Raw genomic sequence first — 19677 nt, forward strand, 5'->3', positions numbered from 1 at the left:
GCCTCATACCAGTCTGTGGTCTGACTGTGCTATAGGCAGTCTCATACTAGTCTATGGGCTGGCTGTACTATAGGCAGTCTCATACTATTCTATGGGCTGGCTGTGCTATAGGCAGTCTCATACCAGTCTATGGGCTGGCTGTGCTTTGGGCTGTCTCATACCAGTCTATGGGCTGGCTGTGCTATAGGCAGTCTCATACCAGTCTATGGGCTGGTTGTGCTATAGGCAGTCTCATACTAGTCTATTGGCTGCCTGTGATATAGGCTGTCTCATACTAGTCTATGGGCTGGCTGTGCTAGTGAGGTTTCCTGTAGCCAGACTGAGAACCAACATGTTGGTGTTTTTCCTACATACCTTTAACAGAGCAGAAACGTTGCGTCCAAAAGCAACTCACAAATGTTCTCGGTTTACGTCCCAAATCCCACCCTATTCCCTACATAGTGCACGACTTTTGATCAGGGTCCATAGAGCTCTGGTCAAAAGTAGTGCTCTACATAATGAATAGGGTTCCATTTGACAGCAGTTTTACAGCAGGATGTTAACTGGTGGGAACATAAGGTTTAGTTCCCTGCTCCAGGCCCAGTCAACTAGCCACCTACTCATTACTGCTGTGTTGAGCCAACCTGCTGTCCTTTCATCACAGTGGGGTTCACCCATAAAACACTGTTGATGTTGATGTGCGCTGTGGCCCCATTCTCAGTGAAATATGGAGGTAACTGGTTGTGTATGGCCAAACACTGTCTGTCGTTCTGTTCGGATCCTGATGGTGTTTGATGGGCCATCACTCAAGACTTTTCTGATGAGATCAAACCGACTAACCCCCCCCCCCCCCAAGATAGTTAGGCCTGGCATTACTTAGATGCACTAAGCAAAAATTGCTCCGCCATTTCCTGGTTGCAAAAATTCTAATAGTTAGCCTAATTTCAGTTTGTGTGACAAAACAAACAGTCATTGTGTAGACAATCATTGTACCATCTAAACCTCTTTGGAAAATATTTTCCATAACCCAAAATATTGTATATTCATTCAGCTGTTTGAAGGTGGTGTACAAAACCCAAAGTAAAAGACGCAAAAACAAAACTTCCGAACGGGAAGCAGAGAAATAGCACGTATAGAACAGATCTACCACTTCGTAGACATGCTTTCAATGGGAATTCATCTATAACTGATCTATAACTCAAATTTCTATGTGAATTTGGTCGGGTTGCCCAAAAAGTGACGTATTATAGCTTTAATATGCTATATGGGTTATTTCTGGTCTGGTTAGATGCTCAACCTTTTACATAACAATAGCAGTGTGATCTCTCATATTTTGACTGTAGTATTGTGATTGTATCAATGGTTTAGAGTAGGTTATTCGTTTAGATTTTAAATGTTGTCTTTTTTCCCCCCTGTCATGCCAGAGACTTTGACTCCCTCTCCAAAGAGAATGTCTACGAGAACAACCGTCTGGTGAGTCACTAGAACACATCACTTCTCCACATGCAGACACACTCTAATAGCCTTGGCCTAGATGTAATGATTAGTTGTGAACCAGCTAGTGACTTCATGTTGCCGGATACTGTAATTAGCTGTGACAAGTCAGTCATGGTTGCTACTCTGGTTCCCTCTGTGTCTGTGGTAGGGTATGTATTGGGTGAGTTCTGTTATGCTAGAATACAGTGTAGCCAGGTGTAGGCCTGCTAGTGTCTATGAGAGTGTGAGTGTTGTTTAGGAAGGTAATAGAGATGAGTAACAGATGTCACATGGGTGAGACAGTGGAGCAGTGTCTGCAGTTAGTCAGCTAACTATCATACATTTTCATCTGTTTGCTTCATGTCTGTTTGTCTGTCTTTCTTTCTATGTATCTGTCTGTCTGTCTTTCTATGTATCTGTCTGTCTGTCTTTCTATGTATCTGTCTGTCTATCTGTGTCTGTCTGTGTCTGTCTGTCTGTCTGTCTCTCTGTCTGTCTGTCGAGAGCATAGTTGTTTATTGGTTCCTGCCGGAGCCTGACATGTGAAGGGGGGGAGGGAAGGAGAGAAAGGGGGAGCGAGAGCAAGCAAATGAGGACAGGAAAGAATGACAAAACAAAACGAAAGACAAAACAAAAGTTAACCAAAAGGAGGATATGAAAAAAAACTAGTCCTCCGCTGTAGGCTTGTTTGTAGAAATCATTTAAATAACAAAGCCAAATATTTGTTTGTCAACAACTGCAAAGGGGCCAAAATAACATTGCCGTGGTGTTGAGTAGGCCTTGGTTAGCCTACTTATAGCAATCCTCAACCTGAGCTTGAGTTGTCAGCTGAATGCTACTGTTTACATTTCTTTCCAATTATCCAAGAGCTTTTTCAGGGTTGAAGCAGTTGGTGGTTGAAATAACTGCTTCACTGGCAGCATGTCAGATATCTGTGAACATTTGCAGTGTTTCACTGTAGCTACGGCATTAGCCTGAGTTAGCCCGAGACAGCCTAATCCTGAACCCAAACACGCAGCATGCTAAACTAAAGCTAGATGATTAACTTCCAATCACTGTCTATACGGTAGATTTCAGTTGTTCCCCTGCGTTTGTTTACCATTGTTTCTCAGACGTATCTGACTACTGATAATCCTTGAGAAGGTTTAGTCATCATGGGACGTTCTGTTTTGAGTTAATTGCTAGAGTTGATCTTGCTGCTGGGATAACATTCAGCTCAACTACTGTCTGCAAGCTGTCGTTGTTTTGACTGATATTACATTAGATGAATATGTCTGTTTTTCACATGCAAAAACAGCTCCCGTTCACTGGTTTGTTTAAATGCACACAGTTTGTAACAGTTTGTTTACATGCACACAGTTTGTTTACATGCACACAGTTTGTTTACATGCACACAGTTTGTTTACATGCACACAGTTTGTTTACATGCACACCGTTTGTTTACATGTACACCGTTTGTTTACATGTACACCGTTTGTTTACATGTACACCGTTTGTTTACATGTACACCGTTTGTTTACATGTACACCGTTTGTTTACATGTACACCGTTTGTTTACATGTACACAGTTTGTTTACATGTACACAGTTTTGCATCAATTGTGGCCCTGTTTATTGAACAGCTGCCAAGTGATTGTATTATCCCCAGTGTTTTGTAACCTGACCAGCATTGCGTCCCAAATGGCACCTATTCCCTACATAGTGCACTACTTTTGACCAGAGCCCTATGGACCCTGGTCAAAGTAGTGCACTATATAAATAATAGGGTGCCATTTGGGGCAGAGAACTACTAAGGCCTTAATTTCCTCAGTGGAATTTTTCATTAGGCAGATGGTTATACAACCAACAGTATTCTGGCAGGCTTTAACATTTCATTATGACCAAATAACACAGAGGTTTTTTTTTGAAGCAGGGGGTCAAGTATCAAAGTGTACATGGGCCGTTGCACGCACACACACAATAAAATAACTAATGTCTGTTTTCACATTGTTGTCTTTCTCCTTTCTCTCCCTCCCGCCCTCCTTTAGGCGTTTGAGGTGGCGGAGGAGGAGCTGGGAATCCCTGCTCTGCTGGACCCAGAGGACATGGTATCCATGAAAGTGCCTGACAGGCTGAGCATCATCACCTATGTCTCCCAGTACTACAACTTCTTCACCAACAAGTCCCATGGTGAGTAGTACAGCTCTGGGGTTGGAGGACCCAGACACCATGAAAGCGCCAATCCAGGACTGTGTTGTGGAATGTTGCAGATAGAATTGTCATGAATAGAGCTGACGTGATTCCCTTTTCTATTTGTCAGAGAGGCATATTTGTTCTACATATTATAGTTCTATCTGAATGTTCCACAACGATCGCTTACCGACCGGTGGTCCAGTACTCCTGGGCCTTTAGTACACAGCTGTAACCTAAACGGTTCGCTAGCTGGATGACAAGTGGTCCTGTGTTATTAGATGCGACAGTATCACTGACAGGCCGGCACTGAGTCACTACTATACGATTGCATTTGTAACTGTTCTCTCAAAAGGCCCTCTGGGTTTTATAGTGCTCTGACACAAAGGAAAATATCTACAGTTAGCCCATGCATAAACTCAATAAGAAATTGACTGATACCATCTCCTTCTCCTGTAGCCAACCCCCCCTGCTTGAAGAGGTCCAGTGGTACAGGCCACATTGAGCCGGCCCAGAAGAGACCGGTGGCCCCTCTGGGAGACAAAGTGGTTGAGCCCGAGGTAAGGGCTACGATGGTATCGGGAATCAGATGATGCATGAATACATGTGGTAAAGAGGCCAATGGAATGCGGCCAAAACAATGGAATTGCCATGGAAACGCGTATGGGGAAAGGTCCTGAATCTCCTCATTGCTCCGCAGCAATATTAGCCTACATTTAGGCTATTGTTTATATGTGTTGCTAGCTTCCAACCAGAACATTAAGCTAGACAAGACCACCGACACAAACAAACAGACTATTCAGCTACAAGTAGTGAATGGCGTTACAAACAGACTATACTAAACAAGTTAAATGTCTTACCTGTGTTGACAGGTAAGACACACACATAGCTAGCTACGTTTTCCCCTCACATAGCTAGCTACGTGTAGCCTACTTGAACACCGGCTCCCCACAATGCCACGCTGTCCCACGCCGAATTGCCTGAAGCCAAAGAGCTCTTCTCACAGACTCTATTTCCCAACGTGGGAGCACTGCGAACCGTAGGTCGGGGTTTCTGACCTGGTGTATGTTATTTCTGTATAACAAAACTCGACGACAAAGTTGCCTCTTTTACACTGGGGGTCAATGGGAAATAATGTTTTCCTTGTTATTACGTAAATATCGACTTGTAATATGCATATATTCTGGATTTACGGATTGTGTGTATGATGTCATTCACATGATTCTAATTCTAAGCCTTATTAAATTAAACTAATGGCTGTGTGGACCCCAGGAAGAGTAGCTGTTGCTTTTGCAACAGCTAATGGGGATCCTAATAAAATGCCAAAAATACTACATTGATTTAACTGTATTGTACATGCATTATAACTAATGAATTGTATTTGTTTAACATAACAGGGAATATATTTGTGCTTGTATTTTGGCATGGACAAGACCTGGACAATCACTCAAAGGGTGTTATGTAATATTGACTGTCACAGTATCAGGTGTCGATGCTAACGTGTCAGATGCATGAATGGATTGTTGTCTGTCTATGGCATCTATTGGTGTGACCATATGGTAGAGGTTGGGTACTAGTTGGTGTGTGAGTTTCGATTGAAGTCACGTTGTCCGTTACATCAATGCGGTACGGGATTGAGTAATTCTATTTACTAAACACCTTTTAGGCTAAACTTGTATGATAGGCCATCTCAGAAATATGGCCTATAAGATAGTATTGATGTGGACTATATCCTAGAAGTTCAGTCTCCATTGTTTTTCTTTTAAAGATAGCCTTTGTATCCCGTCTCTCCCCTTCTTCCGCATGCCCTCTCTACGACTCCCCCCCCCCCCCCCCCCCCATACCGGCCTCCTCCCTCCTTCCCCGTCTTTAGACGGAAATCCACTCCTCCTCCTCTTCCTCCTCTTCTTCTTCCTCCTCTTCTTCCTCCTGGCCTCTGACCTCCTCCCCCCTCTCTGGTCCTGAGCCTAGACAGTAGGATGGGTGGGGGGCTAGGGGGATCGAAACAGTTAGGTCAGTCATTTTGAACTTTAACCTCTGTACATAGACACTAACTAAAAAAAACTAACGTTGTGTGCCAAGTTTGAACACTTGCTGCTAACCCTTTTAACTCAACCTAAAAACACCTGCTAGAGTTTCTTACCTCACTAATACTAGTTTTCTACTAGACTTTCCTAGCTAATTAGAGGCTGTTTTGGAACTTTACTACTTTTCCACTTAATACATATCACTTTTTAATATCAAGACAATGTTTTTCAACGATTATAAAATAAATGTAGCTAGTTAAGGCAATGACTCTAAGCCGAGGAGGTGGTGGAAATATAACAGACTGGTTTTAGCTAGATAAGCAGAATGATAAGCAGAATGAATCCTCCACATCCTCGATCCTGACTCCATGTTTGATCTCCCCCCCCACCTCCCTCCCTCCCCCCTATCCTCTCCATCTCCCCCATCCCACACCCCCTCCACCTGCGACCCTGGCCACCTGCCTGCCACGCCCGTGCTAGCTGAGTCTACCTGGTCCGATGGGTACGGACGGGGGGGTACAGGCGGGGGTGAAGCGTAGCACCCTCAGCAGCAGCTGCGCCGCCTGCCAGAGGCACGTCCACTTGGTGCAGAGGTTCCTGGTCGACGGCAAGCTCTACCACCGCAACTGTTTCAGGTGAACACCACCCGTTCAGTTACTGTATATCTGGTCTGCACAGCTACTACAACATGTCATACTGCTGAATCTGTTTACTGTATAATGATACAACACTGCTATTCCAGTTACTCAAAACAGACCGTTGCATATCCTCTGTTGACATGTTTTTACAGAGTTTGAAGAAATTCAACTTGTTTTTACAGAGTTTGAAGAAATTCAACTTGTTTTTACAAGTGTTTAATCAATGTGCTTACCACAGGGTATGTCAGAGCCTACTATAGTCTGCATGTTGCCTCCTGCTCTCCTCTCTCTCAGGTGTAGGGAGTGTAGCAGCACTCTGCTGCCTGGGTCCTACAAGCTAGGAAACGAGGTCGGCTCCCTGGTCTGCACGCATCACTTTGCCAGGTCTGCCTTAGCCAATCAGAACGGCCGACCGGACCTAAGTAAGCGACCGACAACGGTTCCCTCCGTCAGGATTGGTCGACCCATGCTGCCTCAAACTTCTCCTCCTTCTGGGAGGGACCAGGCGGCAAAGACTCCGGCTCAAGAGACTCCGCCACCAAAAGAGACGACGCCACCAAAAGAGACGACGCCACCAAAAGAGACGACGCTACCCCAAGAGACGCCGCCCCAAGAGACGCCGCCCCAAGAGACGCCGCCCCAAGAGACGCCGCCCCAAGAGACGCCGCCCCAAGAGACGCCTCCACCAAAAGTGACTCCGCCCCAAGAGGGTGTCACCAATGAGGATTACACCCCCACACCATCCAATGACTCTGACTCTACACCATGTCCTATCTCAACGACAAAAACTGACTCTTTGAAAACAGAGAAAGAGAAAGAGAGGGAAGACAGTGCGGGAGAAAGAGAGGTCAAACCTCCACCCTCCATTCCTCCCAACCCTTTCGATGACATCGAGGAGGGGGAGGAGACTCCGGCACCAGCCAAAGACACAGCCAATGGGGTTATCCCTCCTACACCTGTCAGTCATCTAGGACTAGGGAACAGTAAGCCAGTCCCCATCCCTCGCCGCTTGTCACAGCCCTCCCCTCCACCTCGTCCCGCCCCCAGGGTCCGCCCACCCCGCGTTGACAACCTTGCGGTCAATGGTGAGTGGTCGATTAAGGTGATTGACAGCTGAAATAAGTTATGCTATTTGCTACTGTAGATCCTCAATTGAACTGTGAACTCCATCCTAATATAAAATATATGAAACGTCTGATTTTGACTCTCAGGTGATCACGGTGAACACAGGAGATCTCTTCCTCCGGCTCCCAGACCTCGGGAAAGATCCCACTCCCCTGGAAGGTTCGGTATACTGACTAACCTATCTTTACTAGTCTACAGTGATTGGACTACTTCCTCTGTTCCTCTCCCAGTCTCTGTCCAGCAGTCTTTGTGTGTTATTAATGCATGTGGATGTTTTCATGCACTCATCTTTGTTGTTTTGTCTCCCCCCTCCCTTTCTGTTTCTGTCTCTCAGCTCCTGTCTCTCCAGCGACGCCCCCAAACCCCCTAACCCGCCCTGGTTGGCCCTCGTCCAATCCCAAGAACCCAAGAAGAAAGCAGCACCTCCCCCTCCCCCTGGAGTGGCCACACCCCCACACACTGGTTCGTTATCTTCTCTAAAAGGGGAGGGCTCCAGACCAGCCACGCCCCCTGCACCCGCCAACCCCTTCGATGAGGAAGTAGAGGAAGAGGAGGTGGGGTCAGGGGAGGGGTCAGTAGGAGGTTTGGTTTCTCCCACTGTGGTGGTGAGTCATCCGTGGTACAGCATCTCCCAGGCTGCAGACGCTGCAGCTGACCCAGGCACGCCCCCCATTGGGGGTATTTCCTCCCGCTCTGCAAGCCCCAATGGCTCCAGGTGCAAGAAACGCCCGGCGCCCCCAAAGCCTGTTCCAAAGGCCCCCGGCTCTAACTCAGGTCAGTGGGCCTTGATGGCAACAGAGTAGGACAGAGGTTGGTTAGAGAAGTGGTTCCCAGCCAGGGGTACTAGGACCTATCCACAGGGGGTACTTGAAGACTTATCAGACCATCCTGGTAAAATGCAGTTGAGGTGGTACTTCAGTGGTACTCTGGGCAGAACAAAATACAGTTGGTGGTACAGTAACCAAAAAAGGTTGGGAACCACTTGGTTAGAGCATTGGACTAGTTTCATCCACTTCACCTCAAATCATGTAAATCATGTGTCTTGTATGTCCTGCACAGCACTGTGGTTTTGTTGTTGTCATTTTGAAAGTTCCCATTCGATGTGTATATATGGATGTTAACAATGTTTTTCTCTCCATCCTCCTCCCATCCAACTCTACTTCGTTTTCCATTTCAACTTCTGCTCCTTTTTTCTGTTTTCTGATATCACTTCATCCCTCTATTTCTTCAGCCCTTCCTCACTCCCAGCCCTCCTCTTCCTCTCCCTCTCCAGCTATTAGCATAGAGAGCCTATCCTCTGCCTCCGACCATAGCTCCTCCCACCCAGCTTCCCTAGGGGGCAGAGCCACAGGCGATCAGGACAACCCCTTCACCAAGAGCGTATCAGAGCCCTCCATCTGTGGGCCCTGTAGTGGCTCCACCCCCTCCACCTCAGCCAATCGCCTCTCTCCGAGCCCCTCCCCTTCTCCCCAGCCAGCCAATCCTAGCTCGGCTCCGGCCACTCCGCAGAGCAATCGGAGTGCCAGGCCCCCGCCCCCAAGACCCCCGACGACACCCAGCCCCCTGGCAGCATCAAGTGCTATCCCAGTTCCACCCCCCAAGGTAAGGGATTCTGGACCTCTCATTTTTTTCACCATGTAAAAATACATGAACTCCACTAACTTCCAAGAACCTTTTAATGATACAAGATATTCAATGTAATGAGCTTCATACCTAACTAACAAATACTATGATAATTATTTATGACCTTTACATTAATCTCTGTCTTCTCTCTGCTTCCAGCGGACTTGTAAGGAAAACCCTTTCAACAGGAAAGCCTCTTCCTCCCCCGTTTCCTCCCCTAAAACCAGACCCCCTAGAGGCCCTCGCCCCCCCCGGCCCCCCGCACCTGGACACGGCTTCCCCCTCATCAAACGCAAGGTGAGATTGTGAGGACACCACCGTCAGCTAAAGTTTGTAATTCAATGAGTCACTCGATGATTCAGCATCAGACAGTCCGAGTCTTTTTATGGAATGTGGCGACAAGCCAACAGTCTACTATTACTGCTATTACCATAGGCAACGGTATTGGTTATAGTTTGACTAGTGGCGCTAATGTTTTCAAAGGAACAACTCAATCTGGATGTAAATAATGCGAACTGTACCATATTGTATTATTTTAAGATTGCAGTGCTAGTGTTTTGTGATGTGTGTGTTGTTCAGGTGCAGTCAGACCAGTACATCCCAGCAGAGGACATCCATGGAGAGATGGGAGAGCTGGAGAAACAGCTGGATGAGCTGGAGCAGAGAGGAGTGGCTTTGGAGAGAAAACTACGAGATAACCCCAATGGTAAAACTATCATATCAACCAGTGTTCTGCACTCCTGGCTATCATATAAACCTCTCAAGACTAGTCTTGTGTTATCGGGAGGTTGCATGGTCCCAGATTAAGCCTAAGGTCAATAGTCTAATAGTCGGGTCAATAGTCTAATAGTCAGGTCAATAGTCTAATAGTCGGGTCAATAGTCTAATAGTCGGGTCAATAGTCTAATAATCATTTAAATAGACAATAGTCTACTAGTTGGGTAAATAGTCTATTAGTTGGGTAAATAGTCTATTAGTTGGGTAAATAGTCTATTAGTCGGGTAAATAGTCTATTAGTCGGGTCAATAGTCTATTAGTCGGGTCAATAGTCTATTAGTCGGGTCAATAGTCTATTAGTCGGGTCAATAGTCTATTAGTCGGGTCAATAGTCTATTAGTCGGGTCAATAGTCTATTAGTCGGGTCAATAGTCTATTAGTCGGGTCAATAGTCTATTAGTCGGGTCAATAGTCTATTAGTCGGGTCAATAGTCTATTAGTCGGGTCAATAGTCTATTAGTCGGGTCAATAGTCTAATCTTCAGTTAAATAGTTTAATCTTCAGTTCAATATTTTATTTTACCTTTTTATTTAACTAGGCAAGTCAGTTAAGAACAAATTCTTATTTTCAATGACGACTTAGGAACAGTGGGTTAACTGCCTTTTTCAGGGGCAGAAAGACAGATTTTTACCTTGTCAGCTCGGGGATTCGATCACAAGTCCAACGCTCTAACCACTAGGCTACCTGCCACTCCAAAAGTCTAATATTCAGTTCAATAGTCTAATAGTCAGGTCAATAGTTTAATAGGTCAATAGTTTAATAGTCAGGTCAATAGTTTAATAGTCAGGTCAATAGTCCATATTTGTATCTATAGTATAATATTATCCATATTCTCATGGTGGTGTTCCTGTTCTAGATGAGGAGGAGGAGACTTTGCTGGTGGACTGGTTCACTCTGATCCATGAGAAACACCTGCTGGTGCGCCGCGAGGCGGAGCTGGTCTACACGTACGTACCAAAGCCTCACCAGAGCCTGTGCTCATTGGCCCATTTAGCAGCTGTCTCTTTAAGATCCTCACACTATTTATTTTCTCTTGACAGGGCCAAGCAGCAGAACCTGGAGGAGAGGCAGGCTGACGTAGAGTATGAGCTGAGATGTCTTCTTAACAAGCCAGGTGTGTGATCTCACTTCCTGTTTGCGAATGACATCATAGAGCACAAGGCCCTTGCAGCTACCTGGGATGGGAGGCTTGTTAACTAAAGTCCTGTTTCCATTACATTTTTCTTTCCTTCCTCTTTGTTGTTGGACTGAATTCACTGAAATGGAACGGGGTCCAGAAAATAATCCACGTTTTAAGTCAGTGCGTTACTCTTCATTCATCCTCACCTCTTAATCCCTCCATCTTGTAGAGAAAGACTGGAATGAGGAGGACAAGGGCAGGGAGCAGGAGCTGATGACAGAGCTGGTCACTGTCATCGAACAGCGGAACCAAATCATCAACAACATGGATCAGGACAGGCAGAGGTAATCAATCACTGATCATCTACTGTCTGAGCTCATTTAGAGCAGGATGGGCTAGTAGATAGGTGATCTGCAGTCGATGTCTGTGTTTTTGGTGATCTTACTGTGCTTCTCCAATAGGGAAGAGGAAGAGGATAAGCTGGTGGCGACCATGTTGAAGAGAAAAGGTAAGACGAGACAAAAGCTTCATGTTTTGTTAGAACTTTCCCTTTCATCTTTCTTTCCGCTAGAAGTATTCACGCTTCTCGTCCATGTCTCTGTCTTCCCCCTCTCTCTCTCTTCTTTCTCCATCTCTCCCTTCCTCCAGACTTCCAGAAGGAGCCAGCAGCAGAGGGCGAGCAGCAGCAGCAACAGAAGAAGAAGAAGAAGAAGGAGAAGTTCAAACCCATGAAGGTTCTGAAGAGGTTGAGTGTGAACCAAGGAAAAGGTGGCAGCCCACGCAAGGAGATGGCAGAGAAGGACAAGAGCTGAACAAGGTATGGAAGGATGGATGTGGATGATGGATGGAGGAAAGGAAGAGGGATACCATCCTTTACAGAGGGACATATCAGATGGAAAGAGCGGGGAAATGACAGATGGAAACAAAACACGGTGGAGGGAAGAGAAGGAAAAACAACACAGGATTCTCACAGCTGTGTTAAAGACTGTAATGTGTGCAACCTGTAATTTGCTCCCCCTTCCTCTTACTGTAGCATATCCTTCTAATCGCTCCTCCCTACCAGAGTATGTGAGCAGAGTTAAGCGGTCGGAAATCCCGCTCGCGCTAGCGATCCACCTCTTTTCAACTGCTCCGCTAAAAACCGCTCTGCGCTCACAGGAAAAAAATGGCCGCTCCAAATTCGCTCCGTTCATTAAAATCACAATTTAACCAACACCCATCTATTTTTGTGACTACCTTGACTTACCATTTGGTATTCAAGTAATGAAACCAAACCATATGATTTGAATTAAAAGTATTTGAATAAACAAATACGTTGGACTATGCCAAGCCTATTTCTTTTAGCATGTGCATATGGTAAGTACACCATCATGCTTTCGGGATGCGTGTCTTTTCAGATTCCACGATTTGATTCTTTAGTTGTGGACGCCACATCGCCGCAATCCCTCTCTTGCTCTTGGTCCTCATCTTGTAAGTCACCTTGATTTAGCACCGGTGTGTTTTAGCAGTTTCTTTATGAAAATATTTAGTGAACTGCATGACAGTAGCTAAAGCAAGGGGTTATAGCAGCACACAAGTAGACTACAGATGCATGCTGGACCGGGCACGCCCTGAGCTTGTGAAGTGAGCGCTACTGGAATGAAATTGGAGCGGGCGAGAAGGCTGACGCTCCAGCCTTTGGGAATCTCGCTCTGAGACTCCAGTCAAATTGGGATCGCTCCACTCCGCTCACATACTCTGCTCCCTACTGCAGCTCTTCGCTCCACTCCGCTCACATACTCTGCTCCCTACTGCAGCTCTTCGCTCCACTCCGCTCACATACTCTGCTCCCTACTGTAGCTCCTCGCTCCACTCCGCTCACATACTCTGCTCCCTACTGTAGCTCCTCGCTCCACTCCGCTCACATACTCTGCTCCCTACTGTAGCTCCTCGCTCCACTCCGCTCACATACTCTGCTCCCTACTGTAGCTCCCATGATGCTCTTTCAAATACTGCCACTCCAATGCGTTCTGTACTGTATATATTTGAAGTTGCCTTTGTGTGAGGAGAAAGTTAAGAACCCAACTGCTTTAAGACTAAAACCTTAAGAAACATCTGAAGACTGAATTGAAGAGGTAAATTTTCTGTAGCTTTGAGGTTCAGCGCAATATGTGGTTTCTTCTATCCTTTTTCATTATTACTTTGCACATTGTGACCCAGGCCTTTTTAAAATCGGCTTTTAACAAAGATATAAATACTATGACTGCAGGTTTCTTACCATTTATCAGTCTCTTATCATGATAGGAACTAAAGAACACTCCCTCATCTCCTGCCTATTCAGTGGTCCTAAGGTTTTCCCTTTGTTCATGGACGTTGCGTACGTCTCATTGTCTGTAGGTTGGATACAGAACGAAGAGTTGTGTGTGTCAGTCAGTTGTCTGGTTTGAGTCTGTGGTACTTCTGAACTATTGTGAATCTTTTTAAAAGAGGAACCCATTGTTGTGAGTAAATACTGCCAGTTTAGGAAGGTCCCGTGTGGCTCAGTTGGTAGAGCATGGCGCTTGCAACGCCAGGGTTGTGGGTTCAATTCCCATGGGGGGACCAGGGTTCAATTCCCACGGGGGGACCAGGATAAATATGTATGAACTTTCCAATTTGTAAGTCGCTCTGGATAAGAGCGTCTGCTAAATGACTTAAATGTAATGTAAATGTAGATGGAGTAATGACAACCCAAATAATGACTAGCTTTTAGCGAAATGGTTCTTTCTTAACTAGCTACTTACCATGTTTTCCAAATCACTGACTATTGGACTATAGATATTATATTGGACTGTAGATATTATATTGGACCATGTTTAGGGTTGGATAATCACGGTCTGAGAATGAGACGTATGACCGACAGGTAAGAAATAGTTAAGATGGAATGTAAGTACTGACTTTATACAAGGAATGTAAAAAATACAATTATAACATAAACGGAAGGAATTTGCATTTTGGCGCAGTCCAGGCAGTGCTGAGGGGGATAGTTTGGCATGCTCTTTGTTCGGGTTCCTGAAATATTCTGCTTTTACAAAATGTGATGCTGTTTTCAAATGAAACACAATACCTTGCTCTTGTTAAAGCTTTTAGAATTAGAAGAAGAAGAAGTCAGTGAACTTCTTACGTTGCTTTTGTTTTAATTGTTTTGTTAGTAGTTCTGTTTTGTTAGTAGTCAAAAAAATACAGTGACAATGTAGCAAATAACTCACACAAAAACAAACAAACTCTGAAATGACAGCACTACAGGGTTGGTGGAGGGTAGTAGAGGGAGAGAGGGGGTTATTTTAAGCACTACAGGGTTGGGGGAGGGTAGTAGAGGGAGTTTTTGTTTTTAAATCTGAACAATAAAAACATTTACATCTCATACTTAGGTTAAAAGGCTAAAAATGGAACGTACAATTCTATAACACACTCTTACAATGCCAAACTGTAAAATCCTATTCGTGTCCCTGTGTTGTGGTAGAGTTCTGGGTCCTGGTTGGGGAGATGGTGGGCTTGTGTTTCTTGATTAGGGTTTTGATGCAGTGTATTTAACTAACTTAGTTGTATCATGACAGGTCACTGACTTAATAGTATTATAGAATCTGACCAGATTTACAACTGAAACAAGTGTGAACAGTTCTATGGGCTACATTATACAATAAGGATTGTAATAAATATATATATATGCATGCAGTGAGTGTACAAAATATTAAGAATACCTTCCTAATATTGAGTTGCACCCACTTTTGCCCTCAGAACAGCCAAAATTCTTCGGGTCATGGACTCTACAAGGTGTTAAAAGCATTCCACAGGGATGCTGGCCCATGTTGACTCAAAATGCTTCCCACAGTTGTGTTAAGTTGGCTGGGTGTCCTTTGGGTGGTGGACCATTCTTGATACACACGGGAAACTGTTGAGCGTGAAAAGCCCAGCAGCGTTGCAGTTCTTGACACAAACCGGCACTTAAATATTGTCTTGCCCATTCACTCTCTGAATGGCACACACACACAATCCATGTCTCAATTGTTTCAATGCTTAAAAATCCTCCTTTAACCTGTCTCCTCCCCTTCATTTACACTGATTTGAAGTGGATTTAACAAGTCGCATAGATAAGGAATCATAACTTTCACCTGGTCAGTCTAGGTCACGGAAAGAGCATGTGTTCCTAATGTTTTGTACACTCTGTGTATATAAATTCCATAGATATCTTTTAACAATGTAGCAAACTATTAATACCTTCCAGTTGATATCAGTTTAACTGTTTTGGGAAAGTCTGCAAAATATGCAAATCTTTTTAATTTATATATTTTACAATGCCTTTGTTTGACTCTGTAAACGCTGTCTAATTCCAATGAGTTTTGCCTTAACTTAGAATCTGCCGTCAAAGTCGATAGTACTATGAGATCCGTTTATGTTAAGAGTGCCCTTATTTAAATGTATTCGTCAATAAGTCTCGTTTTTGTCCGGAGTTAAACTGAATGTCTTGTTATAGGCTGTTCGTATATTGTCTAGTACACGATCTTGTCTTCCATTCAAAATGGCTGCTTGTGTGTTTGTGCATCTTCTTCCTGTTTAAAAACTCACACCAAGGGCTTCTGTAGAGCGATGTGGAAACATGGTCCTAAAGAAACAACAGAATCGCATTGAAATCTGGGAGACTGTGAAATAAAACATATTAATGCCACTAAAAAGATGTGTGGTCATATTTTAATGTACACTACAATGCTTTTTCACAGTTTGATAAGGATGCATTGGGGTCTTCCCAGCAACATTTGTTACCATGCCATAATTTGAACAAGCATTATGCACAAATGAAGACTAGTAGTTTGAGTTCAGAATTCCTGTGCAGTGTGTTTTCTGTAGGAGTATTAGCAGTATAGTAGATCCATTCAGCAGAGTCAGTAGATGAGTATTCCTCTCTGTCACTCAGTCTTCTTCTCTGGCATAATGGTCCTCAGCTCCGCACTGCGGGCCTTATCAATCACCTCCAGCTCACGGATTTTCTGGAAGGCGAGGAGCCACAAACAACCGTTAAAAAGGTGTGAGAGAGTGAGTGTACCTACGTGTGTTATTCCGCGTTGTGTTCACCAGTGAATCTGTATCATCGAAACTGTTGTTTTTAGGTGTAGATTATTTTCCTTAAAGACATTCCTGTGACATGAGGTATATCAGACAACTTACCTGTGAGATCTCTGTGTTGATGATGTTGTGATACTGCTTCCCTTTCCCCAGGGCTGTCATCTCCTCCAGAAACTCCTTCCTCTCCTCAATCTCATCCAAAACTAGGAAAGGAACACAACCCTTAGAAAACTTGAAGACCGTACATCAAACCAAGGAGAAACTCCTTAATCAAACACTGTGTTGGGACGGGGTTACAGTAGGTTGGGGCAAATTACTTTATTAGTTTAGTAGAGTCATATAGAACTGAATTGAAATGAGGCGAAAGTTATGTATGTGAGGAGGAGAGATATATGTAGAAAACATGTAGGAGAGCCAGAGATGTGGACGACATGTTTCCCCGTGGCCAGAAAGCAGTAACTCTCTCCCTCTCTGAGGTAAACCTCACCCTCCTGGAAGCGGTCCCTCTCCTCCTCTGGGCCCTGGTCCAGGGAAATGTTCCTGGGACGACTGGGTCTGGGTTCCTCCTGTCCCGTAGCTAGAATGTTCTGGAGCCTCCTCTTCTCCTTCTCTAAATCTCCTTACAGAAGAAGAAGTGAGGGAGAGAATGAATGCACATACATCTCTTATCCAGATCTCTCATAGAGGGAAAGGGGGATACCTAGTCAGTTGTACAACTGAATGCATTCAAATGAAATGTGAGAGAACTACTGTAAAAGAGGGCTCACACACATAGGCCTAAATGACTTCTTTCTTCTTTTTTTTTTACAAGAAGATAATGGTGGTACATTTGTTCCCAGGTGTCCCTGACCAACTATCAGTGAACTAGTTCTGATATCAGAAGAACAGGGCCTCCTATCTTTAGAATTCCAAGCGTCTCGGACAGTTGAAAGGTAGTAGAGTTGAAGCAGAACACATACGTGTGGCACTGGGGCGGAACCTATCTCTGGTGTAGTTGTCCCCAGAACTACAATTGTCAGCGGTGCGCCTCAGGGGCTTGGCTGGAGTGCGGGTTGTGCTATTCTTTACGACTTTGGGTTTGGGCAGTGAGGGAGGTGCCGATGATGTGGGGTTGCAGGTCAATGGCAAAGCTGATCCCTCTGAAAGTGCAGACAAACATAACATTATTTTACCTTTGATTTTGCCAAACATTCATAAAACTTAAATTAATGATAGGACTCAAAATAGAGCAACAGGTGTGGAGGAAGTTCAAGCAGTAAGTCAACAATACTTTCCAAGAGAAGATGGATAACAAACATGTGACACTCACTCTTAAGTTTGTCATTGATCTGTCTTTGCTGGAAGTTGGTGAGTCTCGACTCTTGCATCATTACTGTGAAACCAGAGCACAGGTAGGGTTATTGTATTTGTGTGGATCTAACGCTTATATACACACACACACACACACACACACACAAAGAGAGAGAACAAAACCCCACATTTCAGCATCTCCTGAATCTCCTTGCTGTACTGGGTCCTTCTAGGACAGTTCCACAGACCTCCACCAGCTTGATTACGAGAAGACGTCTCCATCTGCAACGAATGACGGAGAAGTTATCTAAAGCCAGCTGGCTAACGTTAGCTGCTGCTGAGCAAAGCCCATGGCAGATAACAAAACGTTGCATGCTAGGAAGTCAAGATACCCAAACTGCAAACATTTAATATATTTATCAAGACATAACTAAACAGTGTTGTATTTCTTACCATGGATTTCTATTTTTCTCAACTTTCTTGACGCTGCACCATGGGATAATGATGGCAGTGTTTCTTCCGGACATAGCTGGCGGCTGCCATAGAAACCATAGATTTTAAAGCCACGTGATGAGGCATTTGGTCTTGCAGTACAATATTGACCCACTAGAGGGAGGCAAAACCACAGATAATTGTACAAGGCATATAGAGCCATGGAAAAATGAGGTGTTCATTTTTGTGCAATAATGTGTTTGAGTGTAACTTATATTTTAAATGTTGAAGAATTAACCTTTTTTTTTTTTAAATGTTTTCTATTTGTGTTTCTTGACTCGAGTATCAACTGTGTAGAGCATGGCACATGATTTATCGTTCCAAAGAGTTTGGGTATCAACTTGTGCGTTGTGAGACTGTCCTAACTAGCTAAAACATCAACATTTTTACCCCATCATCTAGGTTGCTGACTGCTGTTGAATGCTTGAATCCATTACATTTCGTAGCTGAACTGTGAAGTGCGAGCAAACGTAGCGAGGGAGGGAGACAGGGCACGAGGGAGTAAGTTAAGGCAGGGCATTTATGAAAGTCCATGTGTAAAGTAGGGTACTGACTGTGGTAGCTATTGGCCTTCTCACTGGCCCTCTCCCCTTCTAGCGCCCTCCCTTCCTCCCTCTCATATTCAATGGTTCTCTTTGTCTCTCTGAGTAACATGCAGCCTCAGCCGATTAAACGCAGCGAATTAGCAGTCAATTTTAGCTTGCCACACACACAAACAGAAATTAAACTGCTTAGGGGAAGGGTTTGTGTTGTGGGACAGAGATCTTGTTGTTGTAGCACTGACTACATGGCAGTGATTTGATTTATTAGTGATGTTTGCAGTGCATTTGGAAAGTATTCAGACCCCTGATTTTTTTCAAAAAATTATTACTTTACAACCTTATTCTAAAATGTATTAAATCCCCCCCTTCATCAATCTACACACAATACTCCATAATGACAAAGCAAAAACAGGTTTTGGGGATTTTTTGCACATGTATTAAAAAATGAATGAAATTACATGTACATAAGTATTCAGAGCCTTTACTCAGTACTTTGTTGAAGCACCTTTGGCAGCGATTACAGCCATGAGTCTTCTTGGGTTTGACGCTACAAGCTTGGCACACCTGTATTTGGTGAGATTTTTCCATTCTTCTCTGCAGATCCTCTCAAGCTATGTCAGGTTGGATGGGGAGCGTCGCTGCACAGCTGTTTTAAGGTCTTTCCAGAGATGTTCGATCGAGGTCAAGTCCTGGCTCTGGCTGGGCCGCTCAAGCACATTCAGAGACTTGTCCCGAAGCCACTCCTGCATCGTCTTGGCTGTGTGCTTAGTGTTGTTGTCCTGTTGGAAGGTGAACCTTTGCCCCAGTCTGAGGTCCTGAGCACTCTGGGGCAGGTTTTCATCAACAATCTCTCTGTACTTTGATCTGTTCATCTGTCCCTTGATCCTGACAAGTCTCCCATTTCCTGCCGCTGAAAAACATCCCCACAGCATGATGCTGCCACCACCACGCTTCACTGTAGGGATGGTGCCAGGTTTCCTCCAGACTTGAAGCTTGGCATTAAGGCCAAAGAGTTCAATCTTGGTTTCATCAGACCAGAGAATCTTGTTTCTCATGGTCTGAGAGTCCTTTTAGGTGCCTTTTGGCAAACTCCAAGCCAGCTGTCATGTGCCGTTTACTGAGGAGTGGTTTCGACCTGGCCACTCTACCATAAAGACCTGATTGGTGGAGTGTTGCAGAGATGGTTGTCCTTCTGGAAGGTTCTCCCATCTCCACAGAGGAACTCTGGAGCTGTCAGAGTGGCCATTGGGTTCTTGGTCACCCCTCTGACCAAGGTCCTCGATTGCTCAGTTTGGCCGAGTGGCAATACGTGGTTCCATACTTATTCCATTTAATAATTAT

The 19677-nt window shown here is 44.6% G+C and overlaps 2 protein-coding genes across 2 annotated transcripts; one reads left to right on the top strand and one right to left on the bottom strand.

The window, feature by feature from the left end:
- Positions 1–1403: 1403 nt before the first annotated feature.
- On the top strand, positions 1404–15543 carry LOC129849592 (MICAL-like protein 1; the record flags this gene model as incomplete). The annotated part of the gene is made up of 15 exons (XM_055916400.1): positions 1404–1452; positions 3482–3623; positions 4083–4183; positions 6131–6285; positions 6583–7373; positions 7500–7572; positions 7748–8187; positions 8645–9015; positions 9196–9333; positions 9616–9742; positions 10670–10760; positions 10854–10927; positions 11163–11277; positions 11395–11441; positions 11582–15543. Coding segments are annotated over 15 exons (2878 nt in total), but the record flags the coding sequence as incomplete, so codon positions are not given.
- Positions 15544–15626: 83 nt separating this feature from the next.
- Positions 15627–17864, bottom strand: LOC129849593 (UPF0193 protein EVG1-like). Its single transcript, XM_055916401.1, has 7 exons — positions 17756–17864; positions 17491–17584; positions 17322–17384; positions 16972–17151; positions 16500–16631; positions 16115–16215; positions 15627–15936 (listed from the first exon to the last, which is right to left on the bottom strand). Exons 1-7 carry the CDS (start codon positions 17756–17758, stop codon positions 15856–15858), a joined length of 654 nt encoding a protein of 217 aa, XP_055772376.1. The 5' UTR covers positions 17759–17864; the 3' UTR covers positions 15627–15855.
- Positions 17865–19677: the final 1813 nt, after the last annotated feature.

This window comes from Salvelinus fontinalis, unplaced genomic scaffold, assembly GCF_029448725.1.
Source record: "Salvelinus fontinalis isolate EN_2023a unplaced genomic scaffold, ASM2944872v1 scaffold_1547, whole genome shotgun sequence".
Taxonomy (NCBI): Eukaryota; Metazoa; Chordata; class Actinopteri; order Salmoniformes; family Salmonidae; genus Salvelinus; species Salvelinus fontinalis.

Coding starts and splice junctions, on each gene's coding strand:
- LOC129849593 (XM_055916401.1), bottom strand. Junction 17,152..17,321: donor GATCAATGACAAACTTAAGA/GTGAGTGTCACA, acceptor CTGCACTTTCAG/AGGGATCAGCTTTGCCATTG. Junction 16,216..16,499: donor GAGGGACCGCTTCCAGGAGG/GTGAGGTTTACC, acceptor TTCCTTTCCTAG/TTTTGGATGAGATTGAGGAG.